Source organism: Dendropsophus ebraccatus, chromosome 10 (assembly GCF_027789765.1).
Source record: "Dendropsophus ebraccatus isolate aDenEbr1 chromosome 10, aDenEbr1.pat, whole genome shotgun sequence".
Classification (NCBI taxonomy): domain Eukaryota; kingdom Metazoa; phylum Chordata; class Amphibia; order Anura; family Hylidae; genus Dendropsophus; species Dendropsophus ebraccatus.
This window is the reverse complement of record NC_091463.1, coordinates 88,455,358-88,482,756: the sequence shown is the minus strand read 5'-3', so window position 1 is coordinate 88,482,756 and position 27,399 is coordinate 88,455,358. Positions and strand designations below refer to the sequence as shown.

The 27,399-nt window shown below is 48.5% G+C and overlaps 1 protein-coding gene across 2 annotated transcripts; it reads left to right on the top strand.

The window, feature by feature from the left end:
* Positions 1 to 3,427: 3,427 nt before the first annotated feature.
* On the top strand, positions 3,428 to 26,285 carry FLOT1 (flotillin 1). Of its 2 annotated transcripts, none has more exons than XM_069943766.1 (13): positions 3,428 to 3,544; positions 11,668 to 11,713; positions 12,677 to 12,752; positions 12,837 to 12,927; positions 13,011 to 13,154; positions 13,427 to 13,546; positions 13,635 to 13,730; positions 15,350 to 15,502; positions 15,584 to 15,765; positions 16,139 to 16,184; positions 16,501 to 16,638; positions 16,892 to 17,056; positions 25,342 to 26,285. In XM_069943766.1, exons 2-13 carry the CDS (start codon positions 11,668 to 11,670, stop codon positions 25,372 to 25,374), a joined length of 1,290 nt encoding a protein of 429 aa, XP_069799867.1. In that variant the 5' UTR covers positions 3,428 to 3,544; the 3' UTR covers positions 25,375 to 26,285. The 2 variants fall into 2 exon arrangements, with proteins under 2 accessions (XP_069799867.1, XP_069799868.1); XM_069943767.1 differs by lacking the exon at positions 25,342 to 26,285 and adding an exon at positions 19,291 to 19,356 and having other exon boundaries at positions 3,429 to 3,544.
* The last annotated feature ends 1,114 nt before the right edge of the window (positions 26,286 to 27,399 follow it).

The window sequence follows — 27,399 nt, the reverse complement described above, 5'->3', positions numbered from 1 at the left end:
TATTCAGTGTGAGAGGAAGCAAACAAACCCTAGTCTCTGCAGAAGTTAAGCCGGGGCCTGGCTTTGGCCAGGACCCCTGACAGGGACCAAAGATAGCAGCTACAGATTTCCTTATGCAAGTAACTAAAGCCAGCATGCAGTGCTAAGCTCACCTTAGATGGGAAAAGGCACCTAGGAAAACCCTTGCCCACACCATGAACCTCTCTCAAAAGTGCAGGGCAGTCTCCTGCATCAAGAGGATCTGACCCTAGTAGGACAAAGCAACCAGTGAAAAGGTCTACGTATCCTACTGCACAGTGCAGGACGACTGGGAAACCTCGGAAGTCTGCTAAACCCAGAAAACTGATGACTGGGTCTCGTTTTATTACCCTAGGACGGGTACCTCGCAACTACGGGGCATAAGGCAGTTCAGAGCAGCTATTGGCATCCGTAAGTACGAGTATCTTCTTACCTCTTTTATATTTTCACCTCGGCTATTCCGGCAGAGCACATTTACTACATTGGGCAGGGCTCCTCTGGCAACTCCTCTCCACTTCTCTCTCTACTGCAAAGCACCTACTACTTCTACAAGCACTGGTTCTACCTCCGTGTCAGAACCAACGTTCTGTGTCAAGCTTTGCACTACTGTTATTAGTGTACTGTTCAACTTGAATCATACCACAGTAATCATATTTTTTACTAAATGCACAGGACTCTGGTCTAATCTGTTAGCACCTGCACCACAACACACCACTGTATACTTGGATTATTTCCCCTTTCTGCGAGTGGCGGTACCAAGTACCCGGGTGGGTCTGCCCAAGTGACCCTAAACACTCCCGGAGGTTACCGACCATTGGTAACATCATTAAAAGGCACCAACATCATCGTCAACATTCACCACCAAACATCACACTGGAACACTACAAGCGTGACCAGTGACATCATAGTCCTGGATCAGGCAATGATGTCACTGCATTGCTCCTCTTGCTCCTGGCTGTGTACAAAATGAAGGGCATGGGAATAAGGGGAGGTGAGTTTCTAAGATGCAAATGAACCATTATTAATGGGGGAAGAGGATGCATCTATCCACTATATATCCACTATATGGGGGCACAAAAGAAGACCACAACTTTGTGGGGGCACAATGGGGCACCATTATTATTGTATTGGGCATAAAGAGGGTGATTACCACTGTGTAGAGGCATAAAGGGAAGAATTCTATTATAAGGCTATGTGCACACTACGGATTTCTAGTGGAAAACTTCAAGCGGATTCCGCTGTTCCCATAGGCTCCACTTTATGCTCAGGCAGATTCCGCCGTCCGTCCCAAAGAATTTATCCATCAGATCCCAGATAGAGAAGTGTGATCCGTCCAGGGCCGTCTTACCCATTGGGCATGGTAGGCGGCTGCCTACCATGCCCAATGGGCAGGGGTGGATTAACTTTACCATAGGCCCCGGGCTGTTCACCAGGCCTGGGCCCCCCCATCCCACTGTAACTATGGCAGCACTAGCCTGACGTTCATAGTACGGGATAGATAATATCATGATGTCCTGATTTGTGCAAAATTGTGATTTTTGCAAATCATGGCGGAACTGTAGCCAGGAGACAGTACACCACTAAAAGTATAAGTCTTTTTGGGTGGTCATGGGCCCCCCAGGAGCTCGGGGCCCCGGGCTGCCGCCCAAAACGCCCCTATTATAATCCACTACTGCCAATGGGTAAGACGGCCCTGCGCGCCCCCCCCCCCCCTTCCCCTTCTTTTGCGACCGCAAGCACTTTCTTGCACTTTCTTGCTTGTGTATTCTGTATACAGGGATACAACATGGTTCATATATAATATAATAGTCATGTTGTTGCCCCTCTGTATATATGAGACATGTTGTTTTGCCCTTCTCTATATATAAGCCATGTTGTTTCCCTGTATATTGTATTATACAGTATACATACAGGGAGACAACATGGTTCTCATATATAATAGTCATGTTGTTGCCCCTCTGTATATATGAGACATGTTGCACTGGTGTGACAATAAACCCTGCAGATTGCTGTTGGAAGTGCTGTCTCCATTGCATTTTTTGGATACATTGAAGCTAACCTGGTCTGGTTTGGTGCGGCATGCACGCACGGTTATTTTTTGTTTTTGCGCTGCTGAAAGACTGTGTTGTGAATTACAGTTTATGTTAACAATCATTTGTATTTTTTATTGTACGTAATTGTACTGGCTAGGGGCGGGGTTGCAAAGATGGGGGCTTTTGATGGCGGCGGCCGCGGGGGGTGGGGCCCAATTCGCACCTCTGCCCAGGGGCCCATAATGCTGTTAAGATGGCCCTGGATCCGTCACTCCACAGAACACATCTCCTCTATTCCAGAGTCCAGCAGCGGCTTTACACCTCTCTATCTGACACCTGGCATTGTGCTTGGTGATGTAAGCCATGCATGCAGCTGCTCAGCCATAAAGCTACCAACAGCCAAAGTCTTTGTCCTGATACCAGATGAGGTTTGGTCTCTGCAGTTATGGAGTTAGCAGAGTGATGGAAACTTTTGCGCACCATGCTCCTCAGCACTCGGCAGCTGGATATTATATTCTTGTGGCAATGGGACTACATGACACACCTGAATTCAATAAAGGGATATTTCACTGAAACATAACTTTTGATATGTTGCTGCTCATGGTGAGACTAGCAATTCTTTCTATACTTGTTATTATCTATTCAGTCTCCTTCTCCCAGTTCTCAGCTGCTGCTTTCTGCTGAAGACACAAAAATCTACGTGTGACCTTTTCTCTCTGTCTCCCCCTCCTCCCCCCTTCCTTCTGAGACAGCTAATGTAAACAAGTCCCTGGCAGGCTTTATCTGCAACTTTGTAGTTTATTTGAAATTCTGGGAGGTTTTATCTGAGGTCAAGTGGCTGATAAACTCACAGTGATTAATCCTCCCAGCATTACAAAGAAGCTACAAAGTTGCAGATAAAGCCAGTCAGGGACTTGCTGTCTCAGAAGGGAGGGGGAGGAGGGGAGACAGCTCACTCACAGATTTTTGTGTCTTCAGCAGAAAACAGCAGCTCAGAACTGGGGTAAGGAGACTGAAGAGATGATAACAAATATGAAAAGAATCGCTAATTTCACATTTGAAAAGTCAATAGCCCCATCACCACATGAGATGTGAATGGCCTTTAGTATTTCAGCAATGTGAACTTTTAACTTTTCTATTTACAGCAAACAAACATGTTCTACTTTGTGTTGATACATTCTATCTCTATACAGTCCTATTCCTGTAGAGTGCAGTGAGTAATCTCTGACGCTAGATGTCGCTGTGCGCAGTGAGTAATCCCTGACGCTTGGGGTCGCTGCGTGCAGTGAGTAATCCCAGACACCAGAGGTCGCTGTGCGCGGTGAGCGCGTCTCTATGATCCTGTCCATTAGCCCCAGTGTGTGTGTGTAAGTGGTGAGGGTGGAGGAGGAGGGGGCGCAGGGTGGAGCAGTAACGGGAAGATAAACACAGGAGGAAGACGAGTGAGGAGGACGGAGGATTGTTACCTCGGGGGTCACTGTGCTGCTCACAAGGTGCGGTATGCATGCTATAGGGACACACGTGCGTCAGGGATGCGGCACTGTGCCCGGGTGTGAACAGGGTGTGTGCGGTAGGGCGGCTGGGGCTCTGCCGGGTGTGGCCATTACAAACCTTTACTATATATAGCCCTATTGTGTGTATATAGGGTGTATATACATATATATACTGCTGGATCACTAATCTACTCTCAATATCAGACCTCTGCTTGCTGTCAGTGACTAGAAACCTCCATGTATCCACCCTGACCCTCTCCCCCTCCAGCTGTAGCAAAACTACAATTCCCATCATGCCTGGACAGCCTTTGGCTGTCCAGGCATGATGGGAGTTGTAGTTTTGCAACAACTGAAGAGCCGCAGGTGTATACAGTGTCATATACTGACAGCAAGCAGAGGTATATAGTGACCGATCAGGGTATACGGATGACGTGACGGTGGATGATGGGAACGTTGTGATCTTGTGATCTGTTTATTTGAATGGGAGAACGCTGCGGGAGCTGTCAGGATCATGTGACCCCCGTATACAGCTGATCAGCAGGGGGCGCTAGGGGTTGGATATTGATATGAAATTATAAATAAGAATCCCTCTAAATTGTTGCACATACACATCACATGCAGTGCGGCTTTAGGATAGGATTCTCCAACCTGTAGCTATACTACAACTCCCAGCATACCCTGACCTGTAGCTCTTAAGCTTTCGCAAAACTACAACTCCCAGCATACCCCGACCTGTGGCTCTTTAGTTATTTTCGAACTACAGCTCCCATTAGGCCCTAATAACTGAAAGCCGACCTGTAACTACAACTCCCAACATGCCCAAACCTGCAGCACTTTAGATGATGTTGAACTACAACTTCCATCAGGACCTGGTAACCGGAAGCCAACCTGTGGCTTTTCCTGTAGAACTACAACTCCCATCAGGACCTGGTAACCGGAAGCCAACCTGTGGCTCTTCCTGTAGAACTACAACTCCCAGGATGCTCTGTGAGGATCCCCAGGTTGGGGTGCTGTTAGTCTTCTATGGCGGCTGGCACTGATGGGCGAGGACCCTGCCAGCTCAGTGATGCAGCTTCTGGCCGCCAGCTCTGCAGACATGACTGACTGTAATGAGATCAGCTCCTGCAGATAGTGAGCCACGTCGGCCGGCAGCATCAGGGACGGCAGATTGTGGTGGTGGAAGCCGGCGCTGTGCAGTCTGATGCCGCTCACCATATCCTGCCGTGTAACCAGTCACATCATGGGGGGAGGGTTTGTCTGTTACTGAATCACAATGTAACCTACAGCCCAGCCTATCCATCCCAACCAAACCTCGACCCTAACCAAACCTGCAGCCCAGCCTATCCATCCCAACCAAACCTCGACCCTAACCAAACCTACAGCCCAGCCTATCCATCCCAACCAAACCTCGACCCTAACCAAACCTACAGCCCAGCCTATCCATCCCAACCAAACCTCGACCCTAACCAAACCTACAGCCCAGCCTATCCATCCCAACCACACCTACAGCCCAGCCTATCCATCCCAACCAAACCTACAGCCCAACCCGTCCATACCAACCAAACCTACAGCCCAACCCGTCCATACCAACCAAACCTACAGCCCAGCCTATCCATCCCAACCACACCTACAGCCCACCCCATCCATCCCAACCAAACCTACAGCCCACCCCATCCATCCATCCCAACCAAACCTACGGCCCACCCCATCCATCCCAACCAAACCTACAGCCCAACCCGTCCATCCCAACCAAACCTACGGCCCAACCTATCCATCCCAACCAAACCTACGGCCCAACCTATCCATCCCAACCAAACCTACGGCCCAACCTGTCCATCCCAACCAAACCTACGGCCCAACCTATCCATCCCAACCAAACCTACAGCCCACCCCATCCATCCCAACCAAACCTACAGCCCACCCCATCCATCCCAACCAAACCTACAGCCCACCCCATCCATCCCAACCAAACCTACGGCCCAACCTATCCATCCCAACCAAACCTACGGCCCAACCTGTCCATCCCAACCAAACCTACGGCCCAACCTATCCATCCCAACCAAACCTACGGCCCAACCTGTCCATCCCAACCAAACCTACGGCCCAACCTATCCATCCCAACCAAACCTACGGCCCAACCTATCCATCATGCAGAAGCTGAACAAATAGCAGATACATTGTGAGCCAAGGAAAAAAGTATGCTTTTGGTGTTAAAGGGGTACTCCAGCAAATAAAAATCTTTTAAATCAACTGGTGGCAGAAAGTTAGATAGATTTGTTATTTACTTCTGTTTAAAACTCTCCAGTCTTCCTGTACTTATCAGCTGCTGTATGCCCTGCAGCAAGTGGTATATTCTTTCCAGTCTGACACAGGGCTCTCTCCTGCCACCTCTGTCCATGTCAGTGGTGGTGAACTGTCCAGAGCAGCAGCAAATCCCCATAGAAAACCTCTCCTGCTCTGGACAGTTCCTGACATGGACAGAGGTGGCAGCAGAGAGCACTGTGTCAGACTGGAAAGAATACACCACTTCCTGTAGGACATACAGCAGCTGATAAGTACTGGAAGGCTTGCGATTTTTAAATAGAAGTGATTTACAAATATTTGGTGCTTGATTTGAAAGATTTTTTTTTTCTGGAGTGCCCCTTTAAGGTCTATGGGAGAGTTATGCAATGCTATAGCAATCCATTATACTGGAAGGAACAGGAAGCCCATTACACTGGGATCACACCGCGCTCTGCTGACACGCTGCACGTATACATTGGTATCCTGCCAGAACAGGGTGCTGATCTATATGTGTGAGTACAGGCTCGGGCCTCATTGACTTCAATGGTCTCAACTTAGTAACTGTACTCGGGTAATTTCATGTGTTGCCCACTGTAAGGCTCGGCTCGCTGCTTGTCTAGGACTGAGCCCAAACACGTATAAAGAATGTAGTCACTGACTATTGAAGTCAATGGGGCCAGTACCTGCACACGCTCATATATGAAGCCATCCTGTAGTGACAGGTACACATGCAGCGTGTCAGCCAATCATCAGTCACCTTGTAGACCTGGCCGTACAGTGACAATTACTAGCCTGGCTGTAAACGCCTTTTACTTACGTCTGCAACTTTATTAATCAAAAAACCTACACTTTTTTTTTTCTTTTTTACACAAATAGTTGCTAAATTGTTAATATATAAATTAAAGTAGAAAGCGTGAATTTTTACATTAAAAAGTAAAGGTTTACCGTATCCGTCTGATGTATGAAGAGAGGTGACGGGAATGAGGCCTGGGTTTACTCACATCACACCAGTTGTTTGGGGGATGGGTGCAGCTATCGGTCCCTGGCACTCTAGTGGTATATGTAGTACACAGTCCCTGGTGGTCCTGTGGTCATATAGGTGTGTACCTGGGATTAGTGGTATCATAGCCAACATTATGGTATAGTAGAGATGGCGGCTCATGTGACTCTCTGACAGCGCCATGGATCACTGTAATGCTCTCAGTTTGGGTCTTTAGAGCCGCAGTCAGGCCGGGGATGTGACTGTATTATGTGTATAAGGTTACAAACACACTTGCCGGATCTGCAGCGAGTCTCCTTGCTGCGTTTTTGCAGCGAGACTCGCTGCAGATCCCGGCCCTATACTTTCAATAGCAGAGAAACTCGCAGCAGGGATGTACATCCCTGCTGCGATTTTGTCTGCAGCCCGCCCCATTAACCCCCTGGCCGCCAGACATTATACATTACCGGGTCCCCGTTCCTGCTTGCTTCGGGGCTCCCGGTGTCTTCACGGCCCGCCCGGCCAATCAGTGCGCTGCGGCGGGGCAGCGCACTGATTGGCCGGGCGGAACGTGCCGGGAGCCGCTGAAGCAAGCAGGAGCCGGGATCAGGTAATGTATATCGCCCCCGGCCGCACGATCGCCCGCAGCCCCTGGCCGCATGATTGCCCGCAGCCCCCGGCCGCACAATCGCCCGCAGCCCCCAGCCCTGCAGCCCCCGACCGCACGATCGCCCCCAGCATCGCAGCCCCCGGCCGTACGATCGCCCCTAGCGGGCGATCGTGCAGCCTTGGGCTGCGGGCGATCATGCGGCCGGGGGCTGCGGGCGATCGTGCGGCCGGGGGCTGCGGGGCTGGGGGCGATCGTGCGGCTGGGGGCGATCGGGGCTGCAGGGGGGCGGGCAGGATATACATTACCTGATCCCGGCTCCTGCTTGCTTTGGCGGCTCCCGGCACGTTCCGCCCGGCCAATCAGTGCGCTGCCCCGCCGCAGCGCACTGATTGGCCGGGCGGGCCGTGAAGACACCGGGAGCCCCGAAGCAAGCAGGAACGGGGACCGGGTAATGTATAATGTCTGGCGGCCAGGGGGTTAATGGGGCGGGCTGCAGACAAAATCTGCTATTGAAAGTATAGGCCCGGGATCTGCAGCCAGTCTCGCTGCAAAAACGCAGCAAGGAGACTCGCTGCAGATCCGGCAAGTGTGTTTGTAACCTTAAGGTAATGATGATCTATGAAGACCTCTATGGATTTCTGTAAGAAATTATAGGGGCTATACAGGCTTAGAAAAACATGGCGGCCTTCTTCCAGACACAGCGCCTCTCCTGTCATCACTTAGGGCCCTATTCCACGGAGCGATAATTGCCCGGATCGGCCCTATTCAGCCGATTATCACTCGGTGGATAGAGAAAGAGATCAGCTGATCATGTCATCGGCTGATTGTTTATTTAGGCCCAAACCTAAAATCATCGGTGACCCACCACGCATTGCTTCGTGGCATAGCGGTGCGTGGTGGGCGACCGACGATTTGAGAAGCAGCATACATTACCTAGCAGGGCTTCTCCTCCGCTCCGTCTTCCTCCCCGGGTCCCGCGGTGCAGCATCAACTCCGGAGTGGCCTGACTGAGCTGTCAGACCGCTCAGCCAATCACAGGCTGGGACCGCCACGGCCAGTGATTGGCTGAGCGGTCTGATAGCTCAGTCAGGCCGCTCCAGAGCTGATGCTGCGCCGCGGGAGCGGAGGAGAAGCCCTGCTAGAGGCAATGTATGCTGCAATGTCCCTGCAGCCCTCGCTAACGATTGTCGGGCCGTAATAGGCCCAGTAAACGAGCGCTGATCTAGCAGATTGGCGCTCGTTTTTACATAGGGTGTGGGGGTTTTACTGTTCAGTTCCATTGAAGTGAACGGAGCTGAGTTGTAATATCACACACAACCTGGGCACGGGGGTGGTGCTGTGCTTTTTCTTTTTTTTCTTTTTTTCTTTTTTTACTGTACTCTGCGCAGCGGACTCCGCTTGAATTTCTGCCTGTCGCAAATCTTTCGGCGGACGGCAGATTGAGCTTGAGAATATCATTGAGTCAATGGGACAGGCAAAACTTCCGCCGCGCGGCCTCCACTTGAAATTTCTGCGCGTATTCCGTAGTGTGAACATACCCTCATAAGTATCTGATGGGTGGGACTCCTGATCCAGAGATCTGATCAGTACTGCATATGCTCGACCACCGCTCCATTCACTCTCTATAGGACTTATGAACATTGCTGAGCCCTGTTTGGAGAATGAATGGAGCGGTGGTCGAGCATGTGCTCTACATGGAGAATTGGCCTCTGTTCTCGTGATCGGTGGGGTCCCCAGAGCTCCGACATCTGACCATCACCTATTCTTTGAGTAGGGTAAACTCTTAAAGGGATAATCCCTTTAGAAGTGGCCATGTCCTTTCAGTAATTGGCTGAATGTTTGTATCCCTCCTGATCTCTCCATACACTTTCTATCTGTAGGGCTGAATGTCTGTGTGTTCTCTATAGAGAGGGGAGGGGTAAGCCGCTGCCAGACTCTTAGCGCTCATCAATCACTTAGACAGCAACAGGGTCTGCAAGATGGAATCCAGCTTCCCCCCCATCAGGAGGCCTCTGTACACTCAGGCTGTATCTCTGGCCATTAGTGCCGCAGTGTGGGTGGTATCTGTAGTACTCCGGCCTGCACCATCTGTCAATCTCTCTCTTCCAGCACATTGTTTGTAGATTCCATCTGTCTGGTCACAAGGTTCTGTCTACCAGCAATGTACAGGCTGGAGCCGGCATTACTGGAAGCTATAGCAGCCGTACATGACTATAGAAACATAGCTGCTTGGAGGAACAGCACCACACCTGTCTATGTCTGGTATTGCACACTGACTCCAGTAGAGTCAGCAAAAGTAGCAGCAAAGTCCGCGACATCTGACTGATGTGTGCCGCTACAGCTGGACCATGGTGTATGGGCTCCCCTTACATCAGCATGATGGTGGGTTGGATTATGGGAACATGTCGGTTTGCAGCCTTATGTAGCCGAGCAGATAGTTGGATACCTATAATGTGCGGCCTTATGTATCCAAGCATATTGTTAGATACCTATAGTGTGCAGCCTTGTAGCCGAGCACATTGTTAGATACCTATAGTGTGCAGCCTTGTAGCCGAGCACATTGTTAGATACCTATAGTGTGCAGCCTTATGTATCCGAGCATATTGTTGGATACCTATAGTGTGCAGCCTCATCTTGCAGAGCACATTGTTAGATACCTATAGTGTGCAGCCTTATGTATCCGAGCACATTGTTGGATACCTATAGTGTACAGCCTCATCTTGCAGAGCTCTGTGCAGTGATAAATGGCTGGATTGTTACATGTCTGTAGTGTGCACCCTGGTGTTGCGGAGCTCTCGAGTCACATGATGCATAGCTGGATTGATGTCTGTAGTGCGCAGCCTTATGGTGGTTTTCACGGAGCGATTTATCGTTCGAATTTCCGCGATAACGGTCGAATTCGAACGATAATCGTATGTGTAAACGCAGCGAACGATCAAGCGACGAGCGAGAAATCGTTCATTTTGATCTTTCAACAACTTCTCAAATCGCCGTTGATCGTTCGCAAAAAATTCGCAGATCGTTCCATGTAAACATTCTTTCAACGATTTCACCTATGTATGAGATAGGCTTAAGCGATCGCAAAACGATTTTTCCGTACAATGTATCGTTCCGTGTAAACGCTGATCGTTATGAAAAAACAATCGTTCATTCTAAATCGTTAATCGTGCGATCAGGCGAATTATCGCTCCGTGTAAAAGTACCAATAGGCTCCTAGTACACAGAAAAAGTATTGCACAAAAAATCTTTGTATAATTTGACTGTAAGAGATAATATTTTTATGTGGGTGGTTGTTTAGGAAAGCTCCATTCACCGGCTGGTGGCGTATATACTGGCGAGTGGTTAGATATCTATACTGTATAGCCTTACGTCTCAGGTCTCTGTGCTCATGTGATATAAGGGAGGTCAGTCAATTGACGGCCGATTTGTCATCAGAAATCCATCCGTTGTGTAATCCAGGGTCACGTTCAGTAACAGTTTTGTAACGTCCATAAACAGGAAGGGACTAAAGTCATTGCGAGGGACATATCACAGTGCATGGGCCGAGCTTATATTAACCCTATACTAGATGTGAGGTCACTGCACCCGCAGATATTGGTCACATGATGCCGCGTGACCTTACAGAAGCCAAAGCTTTGGCTGTCCAGGCATGATGGGAACTGTAGTGTTGCCACAGCTGGAGGGCCAAAGGTTCCCCATCCTTGCACTGAAGCATTGCTCCCTATCTAAGGGCCGTATTACACAGGGTGATTATTGGCCCATCAGTCTGGTATCACCCTGTGGAATATGGCCGCAGATCAGCTGATGGACAAGCATTGGCCGCTTGTATAGTTTTAACCCCTCAGAAGTTATTGACCATCGTCCACACTCCGTGTAGTAGGGATGTGAGGCAGCAAAGGGGCACATGGGAGATCCGGCGATGGTTTGTATGGCCCTTCTCCTGTGATGCCAGAGTCATCTAATAGGCTGTGTATAGAGACACAGTATACAAGATCAGCACTCGTATACAGAACCAGGCCGGGTAATAGGACGCAATATCGGCCGTATCCTCCACTATCAGTCCCAGCAGCAAAGGAAGATTAATGTCGCCCCAAAACAATGTTCCCCATCACACTGTTGCAAAACTACAACTCCCATCGAAGCCGATTCTGTAGTGTGAATATGGATATGTAGATCATAGTGAGAATAGTAAGAGAATGAATCGCCCAACGCCACAAAAAATGTTGAATTTTCTTTTTCTTCTCCTTCTAGATGGTGTTTTATACCTGTGGACCGAATGAAGCCATGGTGGTATCAGGTAAGATCCCATTCCATCCTAAAGGATTAGGAAACCATTGCTGCTTCCTTTCCAAAACACTGCCACCTCTGTCCTCAGGTTGTGTGCGGTATTACAGCTTGCTTCTATTCCCTTCAGTGGATCTGAGCAGCAATACCAGACACAGACTAAAGAAGTAGCATTGTTTCTAGAAAAAAAGCATAAACCCTTTAAAGGGGTTATCCAAGATTGGAAAAAGATGGCTGTTTTCTTCCATAATCCGCACCTCTCCTGTCCTCGGTTTGGGTGTGCACTTTGGCAGCTCAGTTCCATGAAAGTGATCGGAGCTGAATTGTAATACCACAAACAACCTGAGGAGAGGGGTGGCGCTAGTTTTGCAAGAAGGCAGCCATTTTTTCCTAATCCTGGAGAACCCCTTTAATTTTCTGTATAATGAGGACTTGATAAGTCTCCAGAGCATGTTTGGGACATTGTCCAAGGCTTGTTTATTAGTTTTATGGCATAACAAAATAGCAATTTTTTTGCACAAAAATGGTGCATTTTCTTGGTTTTAGACAGGCGTGTGCCTTGTCTGACAAAGTGGCTTTAGTAAACGGGCATGGGTTAGGTGAAGGGAGTTTTTAGACATATCTATTATATGCAACACTTTAAAAAGTTGCAACATTCTTGCACAACTTCAGTCCGTTCACTAGGGGGCGTACAAACCACACAACAATAGAGCGCACTGACAGAACGCACAAGTACACCATGCAACTAACTGATATGTTACGTAAAGGAAAATATGCAGATGATGGATTCCGCACTTCCCATTTTTGTTGATGGATTCTTCTCTACTAAATCTGGGGAAGGGGACCTGTCCTTGGGGTCTGTGCGTGCAATACAGATCTCACAGTCAGATTGGCATAACCCTAATGTTGCGGGATGTAGCCGGAGCCGCCCTATAACCCTATGATGTAGAGCTCATAGAGCTGTGATGTATTTCAGGCTTCTGCCGCACCCCTCCGGTGATGATAGCCGGTGGACGGGTCTTCGTCCTCCCCTGTGTGCAGCAGATACAGAGGTGAGACCCTTGCTGCTTATTGTATATATAATATATGTGTTGTGTCCATACATGTACATCTATTCACATAATCATTGTCTACAGGATCTCTCTGAATACACTGACGCTAAATGTAAAGAGTGAGAAGGTCTATACACGGCATGGTGTCCCCATCTCTGTCACCGGCATCGCTCAGGTAAGGCAGGCTAGGATCGGCTGCCATGTACAGAAGCAGAGATCAGACATATGGAGTCACTTCTGTGTGTATCCCATCTGTAGGTAAAGATCCAGGGGCAGAATAAGGAGATGCTGGCAGCCGCCTGTCAAATGTTCCTGGGGAAGTCCGAGAATGAAGTGGCTCATATAGCCCTGGAAACCTTGGAGGGCCACCAGCGCGCCATCATGGCTCACATGACTGTAGAGGTAGGATACTATGTTGGAGAATATTGATGTCAGAGAAGACAAAACAAATACTAAGCATAAATGCCTCCTGGGACCCTCGCTGGGAGAAGGAGGGCCTGGTGACCCCTGTTTGCTAATACATTCTCAGTTGTAGAGAGGAGAGGCGGCAGATCTGTACCTGGAGCAGGCCTCCTGTCTGTACATAGTCTCCTTACTTATCTACAGCATGTACGTTGTTCACGTTTCTTAAAGTGTCTCGCTGATGTTGACCCCTTTACTCTTATTGCCATCAGGAGATCTACAAGGACCGGCAGAAGTTCTCTGAGCAGGTGTTCAGAGTGGCCTCTTCTGACCTGGTGAACATGGGGATCAGCGTGGTCAGCTACACCCTGAAGGACATCCATGATGATCAGGTGAATAAGGGGCAAAGGCTTGTGGGTAGGTGGAGGGGGTTAGGTATAAGGGGGTAATACTGAGCCATGTTTTCTCTGCCTTCTTTAGGATTACTTGCACTCTCTGGGTAAAGCCAGGACAGCGCAGGTGCAGAAGGACGCAAGAATCGGAGAAGCAGTTGCCAAAAGGGATGCCGGGATTAAGGTAAATTTTACGTGAAGCGGTCTTGGGAATTGTGAGAATTAGGTGACAGAGATTTTTATCGTTGATCGTTCGCATTGAATTCGTTCGCAGTAGATACGAACGCAATAGCGAAGAAATAGTGAAGAAAAAACTAATCAAATAGAAGAAACGAAGCAAATACGATCATAAGTAACGATTATCGTTCCATGGAAATGAGTGAACGTTTTCAGGTCTTTTGCAATAGCGGTCGTTTGAGATCTTTAATCGTTAACAATTATGTGAACGATAATCGTCCGGTGGAATAGGGCCCTTAGGCTCCGTTCACACGGAGTAAAACTGACATGTCATAATGACGGTCAATGGGAGGCTTGCGCGCCTCCTCTCTTTCCATACTTCAGTGCGGAGAGAGGAGGCGCCCGAACCTCCCATAGTCTGTCATTATGATACGGAGGCTGGCGGGATTGGAATTCCGCCAGTTTTACTCTGTGTGAACGGAGCCTTGGGGGGGGGGGGGGACTTGGTGTCCTTGGAGTCCTTCCTTTCCACAATAGATATTGGGATGATTTAGGCCTGGACATCTAGGCTAATAACACTTCTCATTGATTTAAAGGGGTTATCCAGCGCTACAGAAACATGGCCACTTCCCCCCTCTCGTCTCCAGATTGGGTGGGGTTTTTCAGTTCTATTGAAGTAATTGCAGCTTAATTGCAAACAACACCTGACCTGGAGACGAGAGGGGGAAAAGTGGCCATGTTTTTTTGTAGCGCTGGATAACCCCTTTAAAGCATTAGCTGCATCTGCAGTAACTTCTGATCCGTCCTCAGACACACCAAAAGTTACTGATCGCACCTGAGAGCTGGAGCCAGTGTGCAGCAGCGTGTGTCTTTCCCTGGCTGTCAGTCAAGTCCAACTTGTTTACTCCATAGATTATAACAAAGCAGAACAAGTCAGATGTTCTACTGGCTGGGGAATGGAGTGTACTGTCACGCACTCCCTGGCTGTATCCCAGGATCTCAGCGGAGCCTGATGACCTGTCATAAGGTAGTGCAGGTGACAATAACACTGCAGTCCAGAGCTGAAAAAAGCCTTCAGGCCCTATTACAGTAAGCGATTATCGGCCGTTACGGACGATAATCGTTTTGTGTAATAAAAGGCAATGATCAGCCGACATGCACGATGTCTTTCAACGACAACAATGGCAACCATCGTTTAGGGAGCCCCTCACATGCACCCCACAACCCTTCCCCCCCCCCCCCCCCCACACACACACACACACTTACCCACTCACTGTCAGCACATGTAATAGTGCAGACAGAAAGCTGGGATCGAGGAGTAAGCGAGCGCTGACCTAACAGGTTCGCTTGCTCCCGCTGATTGCCCTGTGTAATACGGGCTTTAGTGTGATATTAGCTTTACTGGTGTTGTGGCTCTACTTTGTAACCTCCTTCCCAACATACATATACATCATGATGTTGGGAAGAGTATGGAGCAGGCAGCAGCTTAGTGTGCGGCATACATGGCGGGCACCCCTATGCTGCTGGATTCTGTTTAACACACTAGATGCCAGGTGAGAGTGACTGCAGCATTTAAATTACAGCTAGTAGCCTCAGGCCTGTTGTTATGTGTTCTCTACCTTGCAGGAAGCGGAGGCTCAACAGGCAAAGGTATCCGCTCAGTACATCAATGAGATAGAGATGGCGAAAGCCCAGCGGGACTTCGAGCTAAAGAAAGCCACATATGACCTAGAGGTGAACACCAGGAAAGCAGAGAGCGACCTGGCCTATCAGTTACAGGTAGGAGCCTCACCGTGTCATCATCTCTTCCTAAAATAACCCAGGGGGCAGCCGGATGACCTGTCACTTGTATCATTGCAGGTGGCTAAAACAAAGCAGAAGATTGAGGAGCAGAAGGTTCAGGTCCAGGTGGTGGAGAGGACTCAGCAGATCCAACTGCAAGACCAAGAAATCATCCGTAAGGAGAAGGAGCTGGAGGCCAGGATCAAGAAGCCGGCAGAAGCCGAGCGCTACCGACTGGAGAAACTGGCTGAGGCCGAGAGGTGGGTTAGGCTGAGCGTACGTGTCAGATAGATGTCAGCTGTCTCTGCATCACAACACTTAGCCGTGTGTGCATGTGTTTTCAATAGACATACGGAGGTGATCTGCTTCCAGATACCTCTGGTTGGGGCCTATCCTCCCTGAGAACACAAGGATCATGGGTGGTAAATCAAACTACTAGATCCCTTGTTCCCATATCTGCTGCCAAGAGGTCCCCCATAAAAAAAAAAATATATGTATGTGTATATATATAATAATTATAGTGTGTGGGTATTATTCATCCATTGATGGATAGAGAGATATGCAGCCATCTCTATTCTGTATTCTCCTCACATGCCGTCTGTTCTCCCGTCACATGATATTCTTTACTTTCAGAATGAAGCTCATTACTGAAGCGGAGGCAGAAGCGGAGTCTATCAGGGTCAGTACCCGTCCTCAGTGGACATCTAAAATTGTCAGGTCAAGGCAGGGGCTACTAGAAGATTACTAGGAATCCTTATGTCGCACTGCCTGGATGTTTCAACCCTTCAATCATACAAGTGAATGGGGTTACGCTTGTGGACTATCCATTTTGCATTGATTCTTTTCTGGTCGCCTGTGGGTCGCAGCACAGCCCCATTTATTTGTAGTGGGATTATTCAGCCAGTACGACTCAGTGATTCCCGGGTATCTTTGTGTAGTCCCAGCCTAAAGTGTAGACGCTTGGTTTCCTTACACTTCTCTCCTCTTCCCCACAGGTAAAGGGGGAGGCTCAGGCTTATGCAGTTGAAGTCCGGGCTCGAGCCGATGCTGAGCAGATGGCCAAGAAGGCAGAAGCCTTCCAGCAATATCAGGAGGCCGCCATAGTGGACATGTTGCTGGAGAAGCTGCCAGAGGTGAGTACACAGACACCTTTCAGTATTTGTTATTAACTACTTTTTTGTGTGTATTATTGTGTGTTTTGTATATTACGCCTGTCGGTGCAATGCAGATGTGGGCATCCTGTGCCTAATTTGCCTCTTGGGGCCCTTTCCCCAACTACAATAAAAACCTACCTAGCATTAGCGCTGTAAATGTATGGTGCATGGTGATAAAGGGATAAGGCTGTTCTGCTGTAATACATTTTCTCACTTCGGTTCCCTGTTTCAGGTTGTAGAGGAGATCAGCAAGCCCTTAACCCAGGTGAACAAGATTAAGATGGTATCCAGCGGTGGAGGTGAGGTTGGAGCCTCCAAAATCACAGGAGAAGTTCTGAATATACTCAACCGCCTGCCGGACACGGTGGAGAAGCTGACGGGCATCAACATCAGCCAGGTTAGTGGTCTTTCAGGGTCGTCCTCACAGTGGGGGGTATCTGCTACATTATGGTAGATTTCTATCCGCCACACTCTTCATCTCAAGCAATAAAAAGTGTCCAACACCGGATCTGGTAAAGAACCACTAGAATGCAATATGCTGGTCACTGAGCCAATAAAAAGTGAGGCAGATGGGATTAACTATGTGATTGGTGGGAGTCTGATCGATGGCCCTCTGCTCATGAGTCTGGAGGTCCGCTGTCCACTGACGGCATGCACACTCTGCCTTGGGTCTATTCATCCATTATGGGACCTCCGAACATTGCTGAGAGCTGAACAGTTATGTTTGGGAGTTCCATAGAATGAGGCAAGCCAAGCATGTGATTATATTATAGGTTTTAATATTTGATAATCATAGTTACATAGTTTATATGGTTAAAAAAAAAAATAAAATGCATGTCCATAAAGTTCAACCAAGGAGGGGATGGATACAGCTTGGCTATGGGAAGGGGGGCGGGTAATGATAGGTTCTATACATATGCAATCCCTTTATTCTATCACCCCCTTCAGTACTTATACACTTTAAGGTTGGGTTCACACTACGTATATTTCAGGCTGTATTTGGTCCTCATGTCAGGTCCTCATATTGCAACCAAAACCAGGAGTGGATTAAAAACACAGAAAGGCTCTGTTCACACAATGTTGAAATTGAGTGGATGGCCGCCATATAACAGTAAATAACGGCCATTATTTCAATATAAGCCGTTGTTTTAAAATAACAGCAAACATTTGCCATTAAATGGCGGCCATCCACTCAATTTCAACATTGTGTGAACAGATCCTTTCTGTGTTTTTAATCCACTCCTGGTTTTGATTGCAATATGAGGACCACAATACTGACTGAAATATACGTAGTGTGAACCCAGCCTTAATGGGTATCCAGGATCAGGAAAAACACAGCACCACCCATGTCCTAAGGTTGTGTGCCGTATTACAGTTCATTCACTTCAGTAGAACTGAGGTGCAAAACCCACACCCAGACTGAGAACAATAGTGCTGCTTTCTCTGGAAGGAAGTGACCATGTTTTGTGTAAGCCTGGATAACTACTTTAGTCCCTGCACCAGGTAAGTAGGCTTTGGAGTGGAGCTGCAGTGTTATGTAGTCACACCGCCTGCACCTTCCTCTCAGCTACTCGTACTTGATTGATACTGATCAGTTAATGCAAAGCTCAGCACTCGGGGTGTCAGTCAAAGGTCAGTGGCTGGATGGAGGGCGGAGGCAGTGTTACTAGATGCTGATGCGGCTCTATCTCCATGCCAGATGTTGCACTGTTGGGAGAAGGGAGACAGCACTCCGCTGGTCCGTGGTGCACAAGGTGGAGAGATCCAGTAGTATGTATATATGTATGTAAGAAACCCAGCACTCACCAGATGAATATGAGCTTATTTATTCAGTACAATATACATAAGTTACATCTAGTACGCGTTTCAGCCAAGCTGATGAAGGACATGCCAGGCCAAAACGCGTACATGATGTAACAAGATGTTGCACTGTATTTTATCCTGGATACCTGTCTATCACAGGAAAAATGGATTTATTACGAGCTATGACCCAAGAGCTCCTGTTGCACTTATTGGCGAGAATCCAAAGATCCAGATTGCCAAATGCTTTCACACCTATAGCCAGATAACAGACAATGGCCTGGACCAGTCTTAGGCTATGATCATACAATGTAAAAATAAGGGTTAATAACGGCCGTTGTTGCTAAACAGCGGCCGTTATTAATGATCGTGATCATTGTTTGCCCTTATTTTTTACATTGTGGGAACATAGCCTTAAAGGGGTTATCCAGTGCTATTAAAAAAACATGGCCACTTTTCCCCCTCTCTTGTCTCCAGTTCAGGTGTGGTTTGCAATTAAGCTCCATTTACTTTAATGGAACTGAGTTTGAAACCCCACCCAGTCTGGAAAGGAGAGAGGGAAAAGTGGCCATGTTTTTGTAGCGCTGGATAACCCCTTTAAAGTGTTTCATATATTCCTCAGTATGTCTCTTGTGCACACTGGGGGAATGTTCATCGTTCATCTATCACCAGGGCGGCCATATCTTAGGGCCTCAGGCTTTTATGTGCAGCAGGAGCCTCTTGGTTATGGAAGGCCGGACATCTTGCTGCAGTTATAGATTCTCTGTGGCAATGAAACACATGATGAAGCCTGACATGACTTTTTTTATTGCACCTTTCTACTAATTGAAGAATCTTCACCCGGAGGGAAAGTTGGGCCAGCCGCTGATCTCGGTGTGACCCAGGGTCAGCAGAGATGTGAGTGGTCCTAATATCCATCCTGGTTATGCTTACTTGCTGACCCAGAATTCCTATACACTTGAGCCGCAGTCATATCAGTGCCAGTATCGTGGCTGCCTCCACCAATCTGCTCCTTCCTTTTTCTTTGCGGTTGCTCTCCTAAAATCCCTTATTGATCCCTCATGGCTATTCTTGAGTTTAAAGGGAACCTGTCACCCCCCGTGTCGGGGTGAAGGTCGCTAGGGCCCTGGATACTTACCCCATTGCGCCAAGTCCCACTTTTGGAGCCAGTCCAGGGACGGAGGTATTCTTGTCGGAAGCCTGGCGTGTGCACTGCATAGATGAGTCCGATGCTCATAGAATGAATGGAGCTGTCATTCTCTATGGGCGTCGGACTCATCTCTGCAGCACGTGCGCTGGGCTTCCGACAAAAATATCTCCATCCCGGGACCAGCTCCAGGAGCAGGACTTGGCGAGATGGGGTAAGTATCCGGGGGTCCAGCGGCCTTCACCCTGGCACGGGGGTGATAGGTTCTCTTTAATATATTGGCACGGTTGTGCTACTCCCAAAATGGCCTCTAAAGGTGAGATCTGTTAATAGGTGAATAAGAGAGCAGGACCCCAGTGTCTTATATGGGAATACCCCTTAAAGAATTATTGTGACCCTTGGGAGTGGTACAATCTGACAGCATGGCCTCCGACCAGAAAATATCCTGCCTTCTGCTCTGACATGCCGCATGGTTGTGTTTCCTCTCTTGCCTTCTCCTTAGCATGTACCAGAGAGTGATGAGATCTTGCATGGTTATGAAGACCTTTTACCAATGTACGATCTATGAGAAGGATAATGCAATCATGTCCTGGATACTGCCGATGTAATGTACAGGCGGAGTCCCCATTATTAATGGATGAAGCTCCGCCGCTGTGTCTGGATGTGTTTAGCTCTTGGCATCTCCTACACGACCTTCTTACCACAGTGCTATTGATCCTAGTGAAGCCATATTAAAGGAATGAGTGAAGAGGCCCCGCTCCTTCCTTTGGGGAATCCCAGCTTATTAGAGATGAGCGAACCTGGAGCATGCTCGAGTCCATCCGAACCCGAACTTTCGGCATTTGATTAGCGGTGGCTGCTGAACTTTGATAAAGCCCTACGGCTGTGTGGAAAACATGGATATAGTCATTGGCTGTATCCATGTTTTCTAGACAACCTTAGAGCTTTATCCAAGTTCAGCAGCCCCCGCTAATCAAATGGCGAAAGTTTGGGTTCGGATCGACTCGAATCCGAACTCGGTTCGCTCATCTCTACAGTTTATAGATATTCACAAAGTCTTAAAAGAACACTAAACAAAAAAAAATACAGCTAAAAATTAAAGCAAATCCTCCTGTATTCTCATTTCCTTTAATTGTACTTCTATTCTGATAAAAAAGGATAAATCTATAAAGTTGTCTCCTGTGTGTGTCCCAGATCCTCCATGTTTTCTTTTTCTTCTCCTTGCTGTTTTGTGTTGTACTGTAAGATGGCCACCTGCAGCAGGAGCCTCTCCCCTCAGGCCCATTACACAATCATACGGTTCAGGGAAGAAAAAGAGTGCTGCACCTCACACCTATGGCTGATACTAGTGCCCCTAGGCTAAATAAACACATCAGAATTTTGTGTATGAATTGATCAAGCCATACTGCCCCATGTACCTCGTGCCGGTATCTGATACACACAGGTCCCTACACTAAGTCCACACCGTGCCAGTCAGTGGCCACCAACCCCGCCGGCGCGCACAGCCAGGGAACGGGGGCCATGGGACGGCCCTGCGACCCCCATGCCACAGGACCAGACCCAAAAACACCACACCAGAACCCGGCCAGCACCGTCGGCGGAGAAGGTCGCCCCCAAACAGCACAAGTCTGGATGAGTTATTGTGCTCACCATAGCTGCTGCAGACAGAATGGGAAAAAACAGGAGGGATTAAAACCATGTGCACTCAGGTGTCTCCTGCTAATTGCGGTCATGTGGGTTGCCAGGAGGAGTGCAAAACACGGAGAAAAGAGAGAAACAAAATACGGTTCAGGGAAGAAAAAGAGCGCTGCACCTCACACTCATTAACGATTAGCAGGAGACACCTGAGTGCACATGGTTTTAATCCCTCCTGTCTTTTCCCATTCTGTCTGCAGCAGCTATGGTGAGCGCAATACCTCATCCAGACTTGTGCTGTTTGGGGGCGACCTTCTCCGCCGGCGGTGCTGCCCGGGTTCTGGTGTGGTGTTTTTGGGTCTGGTCCCATGGCCCCCGTTCCCTGACTGTGCACGCCTGCGGGGGTGGTGGGCACTGACCGGCACGGTATGGACTTAGTGTAGGGACCTGTGTGTATCAGATACCTGCACGCGGTACATGGGGCAGTATGGCTTGATCAATTCATACACAAAATTCTGATGTGTTTTTTATTTAGCCTAGGGGCACTAGTATCAGCCATAGGTGTGAGGTGCAGCGCTCTTTTTCTTCCCTGAACCATTACACAATCATTACTAAGCCTCAAAGCCCTATTTCACGGGTCGTTAAGAGGAGCAAACGAGCGCTCTCAGTGCTCTTTTGCTCCTCGTTCCCCACTCGCTGCCACCGCTATTCAACGCGGCTGCAGCGAGCGGGTGAGTGCGGGAGGGGGCGGCGGGGAGCTGTGCGGGGGCTGCCCGGGTGATCGCTGATCGTCCGGGTAGCCCATAGGATACAGCACAGCTGCTGCAGATGCTCCTATTCAACAGAGCAACGGCAGAAGATCGTTGCTGTATCAGTCGCTTGTTTTTCAACATGTTGAAAAACAAGCGACTGCAACGATCAGCCGACATGACGATGTTGGCTGCTCGTTGCACTCTATTCCACGGGACGATTATCGTCCGTAGCGGCCGATATCGGCCGGATACGGACGATAATCGTTCTGTGGAATAGGGCCTTTAGTCTAAGGGTACAAACACACACGGCGTATTCGCAGCTAGTTACTCACTGCGAATCCTGTGCCTGTGTATTCAATGGCAGACAAAATCGCAGCAGGGATGCACATCCCTGCTGCGAGTTTGTCTGCAGCCCGCCCCATTAACCCCCCGGCCTCCAGACATTATACATTACCGGGTCCCCGTTCCTGCTTGCTTAGGGGCTCCCAGAGTCTTCATGGCCCGCCCGGCCAATCAGTGCGCTGCGGCGGGGCAGCGCACTGATTGGCCGGACGGGACGTGCCGGGAGCCGCCGAAGCAAGCAGGAGCCGGGATCAGGTAATGTATGCCCGGCCCCCTGCAGCCCCGATTGCCGGGGGGGGGGCTGATCGGGGCTGCGGGGGGCGGCTGGCTGGAGCTTATACTTTACCTGGTCCCCGCTCCGGCTTGGTGAAGACACTGGGACCCCCGGAGCAAGCCGGAGCCGGGATCAGGTAAAGTATATGCTCCGGCGGCCGGGGGGTTAACGGGGCGGACTGCAGACAAAATGAAGATCCCTGCTGCGATTTTGTCTGCCATTGACTAAACCGGGACAGGATACCAGCGAGAAACTTGCTGCGTATACGTCCTGTGTGTTTGTACCCTAATGGTGTGTTTACACAGACAGATTTATCTGACAGATCTTTGAAGCCAAAGTCAGGAATTAATTTGAGAAGAAGATAAATATTATGGTGGTTTTACACTGAGCGATAATTCGCCCAATCGCACGATTAACGACTTTGAATGAACAATTTTTTTTTTATAACGATCGGCGTTTAGACGGAACGATACATTGTACGGAATATTCGTTTTGCGATCGCTTAAGCCTATCTCACACATAGGGGAAATCGTTGAAAGATTGTTTACACTGAACGATCGGCAAATTTTTTGCAAACGATCAACGACGATTTGAGAACATGTTGAAAGATAAAAATGAACAATTTTTCGCTCATCGCTTGATCGTTTGCTGCGTTTACACGTACGATTATCATTCCAATTCGACCGTTATCGTGCAAATTCGAACGATACATAGTTCCGTGTAAAACCACCATTAGTCTTTTATGACCTGTTCCCTGTTTATAGTCTGTTCCTGGTTTTGGCTTTAAAAATCTGTCAGATCTCTCTGTGTAAACGCACGCTTATGCTAAGTTTACACGAGGCGATTATTGGCCCGATCGTACGATTAACGATTTCAAAGTAACGATTTTTTTTTTTTATAACGATCAGCGTTTAGACGGAACGATATATCATACGGGAAAATCGTTTTGCGATCGTGCGCCCGCAGCCCGCCCCCTGCGCCGCTCCGATCGCCACCCCCGCCGCTCCGATCTCCACCCCCGGCCGCCGCTCAGATTTACACACAACACCAAACACCGCCCCACCCCCCGCCGCCGCTGTGATCGCCCCCACCGCCGCGGCCAAGAGCATACGTTACCTGCTCCGCGCAGCAGGTCTTCCGACATCCCCGGCTCCCATCTTCAGCGCATTGATTGGCTGAAGAGATGAGCTGGGAATTTCAAACGGCTCCTCTTCAGCCAATCAGTGCTCCTCTTCAGCACAATAGTGAGCAGGGAACAAGAGGAAAACTAGCGCCAAGCTTACTTCCCTGCGTATAGGGGTCATGTGATATGGCCTTTAAGGTCCTTTTACATGGCCGAATATGAGGCTGTGCAAGGACACAAGCCAAAGGCACGAGCAATTGCATGGCTGGACCACATAGATTATCCCTATATTGTTTGTGTGACCATTGAAATATATTGCTGTCTGCCACACATGCTTTGTTTTCACAGGCCAATCGTGATATATTTTCACATGACACAAAAGGGTGCGATGAGCTGAGGATCAGGCATTTTTCCACTCCTCGGCTAATCACTGACACTTTTATGTACGGCGATTATTGGCCAGAGGAGCATCTCTAGCAAACCGCCTTGCCGATAATCGTCCCGTGGAATAGGGCCCTTAGGCCCTTCTTACACAGACCGATTATCATTCGCATAATCGTTAACAATAAACGATCGCTATTACAAAAGACCTGAAATTGTTCACCCATTTACATGAAAAGATAATCGTTACTTATGATCGTTATGGTCGTCTCTATTGCGTTTGTCACTACTACGAACGACCGAAAACAACTTATTATTCAATGCGAACGATTTGCGAACGAGCAACGATAAAAATAGGTCCAGGTCATATTAATAGACAACGTTTTCTCTTTCAGTCGTTAGTAGGTAACTGCTATTCAACCGAACGATTATCGTTTAGATTCGAACGATTTAACGATAATCTGAACGATAATCGTCCGGTGGAATAGGGCCCCAAGGCTCACCAATCTGTCATTCCCCACTTGAATGTAAAACTGATCAGCATGGGACTTAGGGCCCTGTTATTGACTATTGGCCAATATCGCCCTATATGATAGGGCTAGCAATTGGTCAGTAAACATGCAAATACTCGCCGCTCATTGGGCCACTGCAGCCTACTGGAAAATCATTGGCCATTGGCAGCACATGTCCCTGTGATATAAGAGATGTCTGGCCGAAGCCAAGCCAGTCAGAAAGCCCCACCATACACAAGCACGCTCAGCAGAATGGGGAGAGGGGGGATAAGATGCCGCCAGACAGCTCCTGCAGTGGTTTATGTCCACAGGAACAAAGGCATTAAGCATGTACCAGATGTCAGGAGGACCCCATAGACACATTATATGGTCAGCCGTTCCTGTCGACATTGATGACATTGACTGAGACATCTATTGTGTATTGGGGCCTTACCTCTGGGGGGGTAGTAAAGCCCCCCCCCCCCCCCCCCCCCCCCCCCCCCCAGTGTTCTGCATCTTCAGTGGCTAAACCTCTTCTTCATGTGTGGTCCCCTTATGTTCTTTTAGGTTTAGTGTTCCTTTAAGACTTCTCTGACACATTCCCCCCCCCCCCCATTTTATTTGCTTATACCCACAGGCCAGACCCCGGTATCATCTCCGTAGATGCAGTTTGTGGGTCTTTCTCTTCTCCGGCTGCCGCCTGACACCTTCTCTAACCTCTTCCTTCTCTCTTCTAGAGTATACAGAAGAAGCCGGGACGCATGTCCTAAGTGAAGAGGCTCCACGTGGTATCCCTCCCCTCTCCTCATGGTGCCTCTGAGATTTCTCTGTGTGTTCACTACATGTATTCTGGCCGTGGCGTCTGCTGACCTGTATATCTGCTCGGACGACGCCATCAGGGACGTTTTCCTCTCATTGTTACATGTGGTTTGATTTGACGCTGTGTATTTCACATTTTGTAAGATTTTACTCCATACTCTTGTAAGCGATTTATTCCTGTATATGAGACGTCACTCCGCTAAGTGCACTATGCAAAATGGTGTTGATCCCATTGCTTACCAAACCCAGAATAGCCACGGACCTCAGTGCCAGTAATCGCAATGTCCGACCTCAGCGAATGAATTGTTTTTATTTCATCCATATCTAGCCTTGTACTTCATATCTAAGCATCCCAGCAGGGGGCAGCGTGGCGGGATCTGTCTCCGCACTCACCCCCCCCCCCCCCTCTTACTGTAGATTTTATTTGACCTACTTACACGTTTTATCTCCTTAAGGCCCCGTCACAGCTATAGCAACGGTATAACTATACTGAGCACCAGCAGCTGTCAGAGTGTAAAAGGGAAGACTCATCTGCCTTAAAGGGCCCTGTCCTGAACAGAGACGCCACAATATTCAACACAGTCGATACCGCCAAAAATGTACTGCCTGTTCTCTAACCCCCCAGAATGGCTGCTCTTCACCCCCGCTTGACTTGTGTTGGCAAAGCTTGTGCCAGTCCCGAGACGGCTCATGAAGGTTCCCATGTTTATTATAGCTGTTATATTATTATATTGTGTTTTAGATTATACATTGTCCACGTACTGATTGTGAACCTATAACTGTGAAGTTTATGCTTGTAGATGAGAAATGCCTTATATCTACGTTTACTGTCATTACGGCTGAATAAACATTGTATATCTTACAGATTTCCATGGCTTCCTTACATACGCTCCATTGTAGAACATACAGCGATACGGGTCCTATTACACGGTCCAATCATAAAGTGTAAACGAGCGCCGATCTGATATATTGACTACTGAGCAATTACACGGGCTGACTGTCAGGCAGCAAGGACTGTCGGCCTGCTCTGACATCGTTAAGGATGTCCGTGCAGCCCTTGCCTTTAGTGTAAAATAAAGTATATACTTACCTTACCATGTTCCCTGGTGTCTTCGGGCCTTCCCTGTCGCTGCAGCTCTGCCTTCTGTTTCCATCTCTGCACTGACAATGCCAGTGACTGGCTGAGTGGCCTCTCAGTGCAGAAACTAGAACAGAAGGCAGAGCTGCTGCCGCAGAGACTGGGGGAGGCCCCAGGACACCAGGGAACACAGTAAGGTAAGTAAATACTTTATTATTTTATGCTACAATCATCAGCCGTCGCCGTCCATCACTATTACACGTGCCCGATGCCCAATGATTTTATCTTTCAACCTAAAGAAACGATCAGCCAATGTAATTGTCTCTATTACACAGAGCGATAATCACGAATCAGCCCGATTTAGCCAATTATCGCTTCGTGTAATAGGGCCCTAAGATAAAGCATTAAAATGACAAAGGAATATCATTAGAGATGAGCGAACCGGTTCTGGTTCGAGTCCATCCGAACCCGATCGTTCGGTATTTGATTAGCTGGGGCTGCTGAACTTGGATAAAGCTCTAAGGTTGTCTGGAAAACATGGATACAGCCAATGACTATATCCATGATTTCCACATAGCCTTAGGGCTTTATCCAACTTCAGCAGCCACCGCTAATCAAATGCCGATCGGGTTCGGATCGACTCAAGCATGCTCCAGGTTCGCTCATCTCTAAATATCATGGATTACCAGGACAGTGACGCCCATCAGGGAAGGTCAGTTCTTGAAATTGATGCATTGGACACAAACATAAGGGTCTATAGTACGTGACTTCAGCAAGGACCCAATTGTGACATGGGATGACTGGTCGGGGCATCTCCAGAACATTGGTGCTTATGGGGTTGTTCTTGTATGTAGTGGTTAGTACCTACAAAAGTGACATAGGAAACAGGGCCACAGGT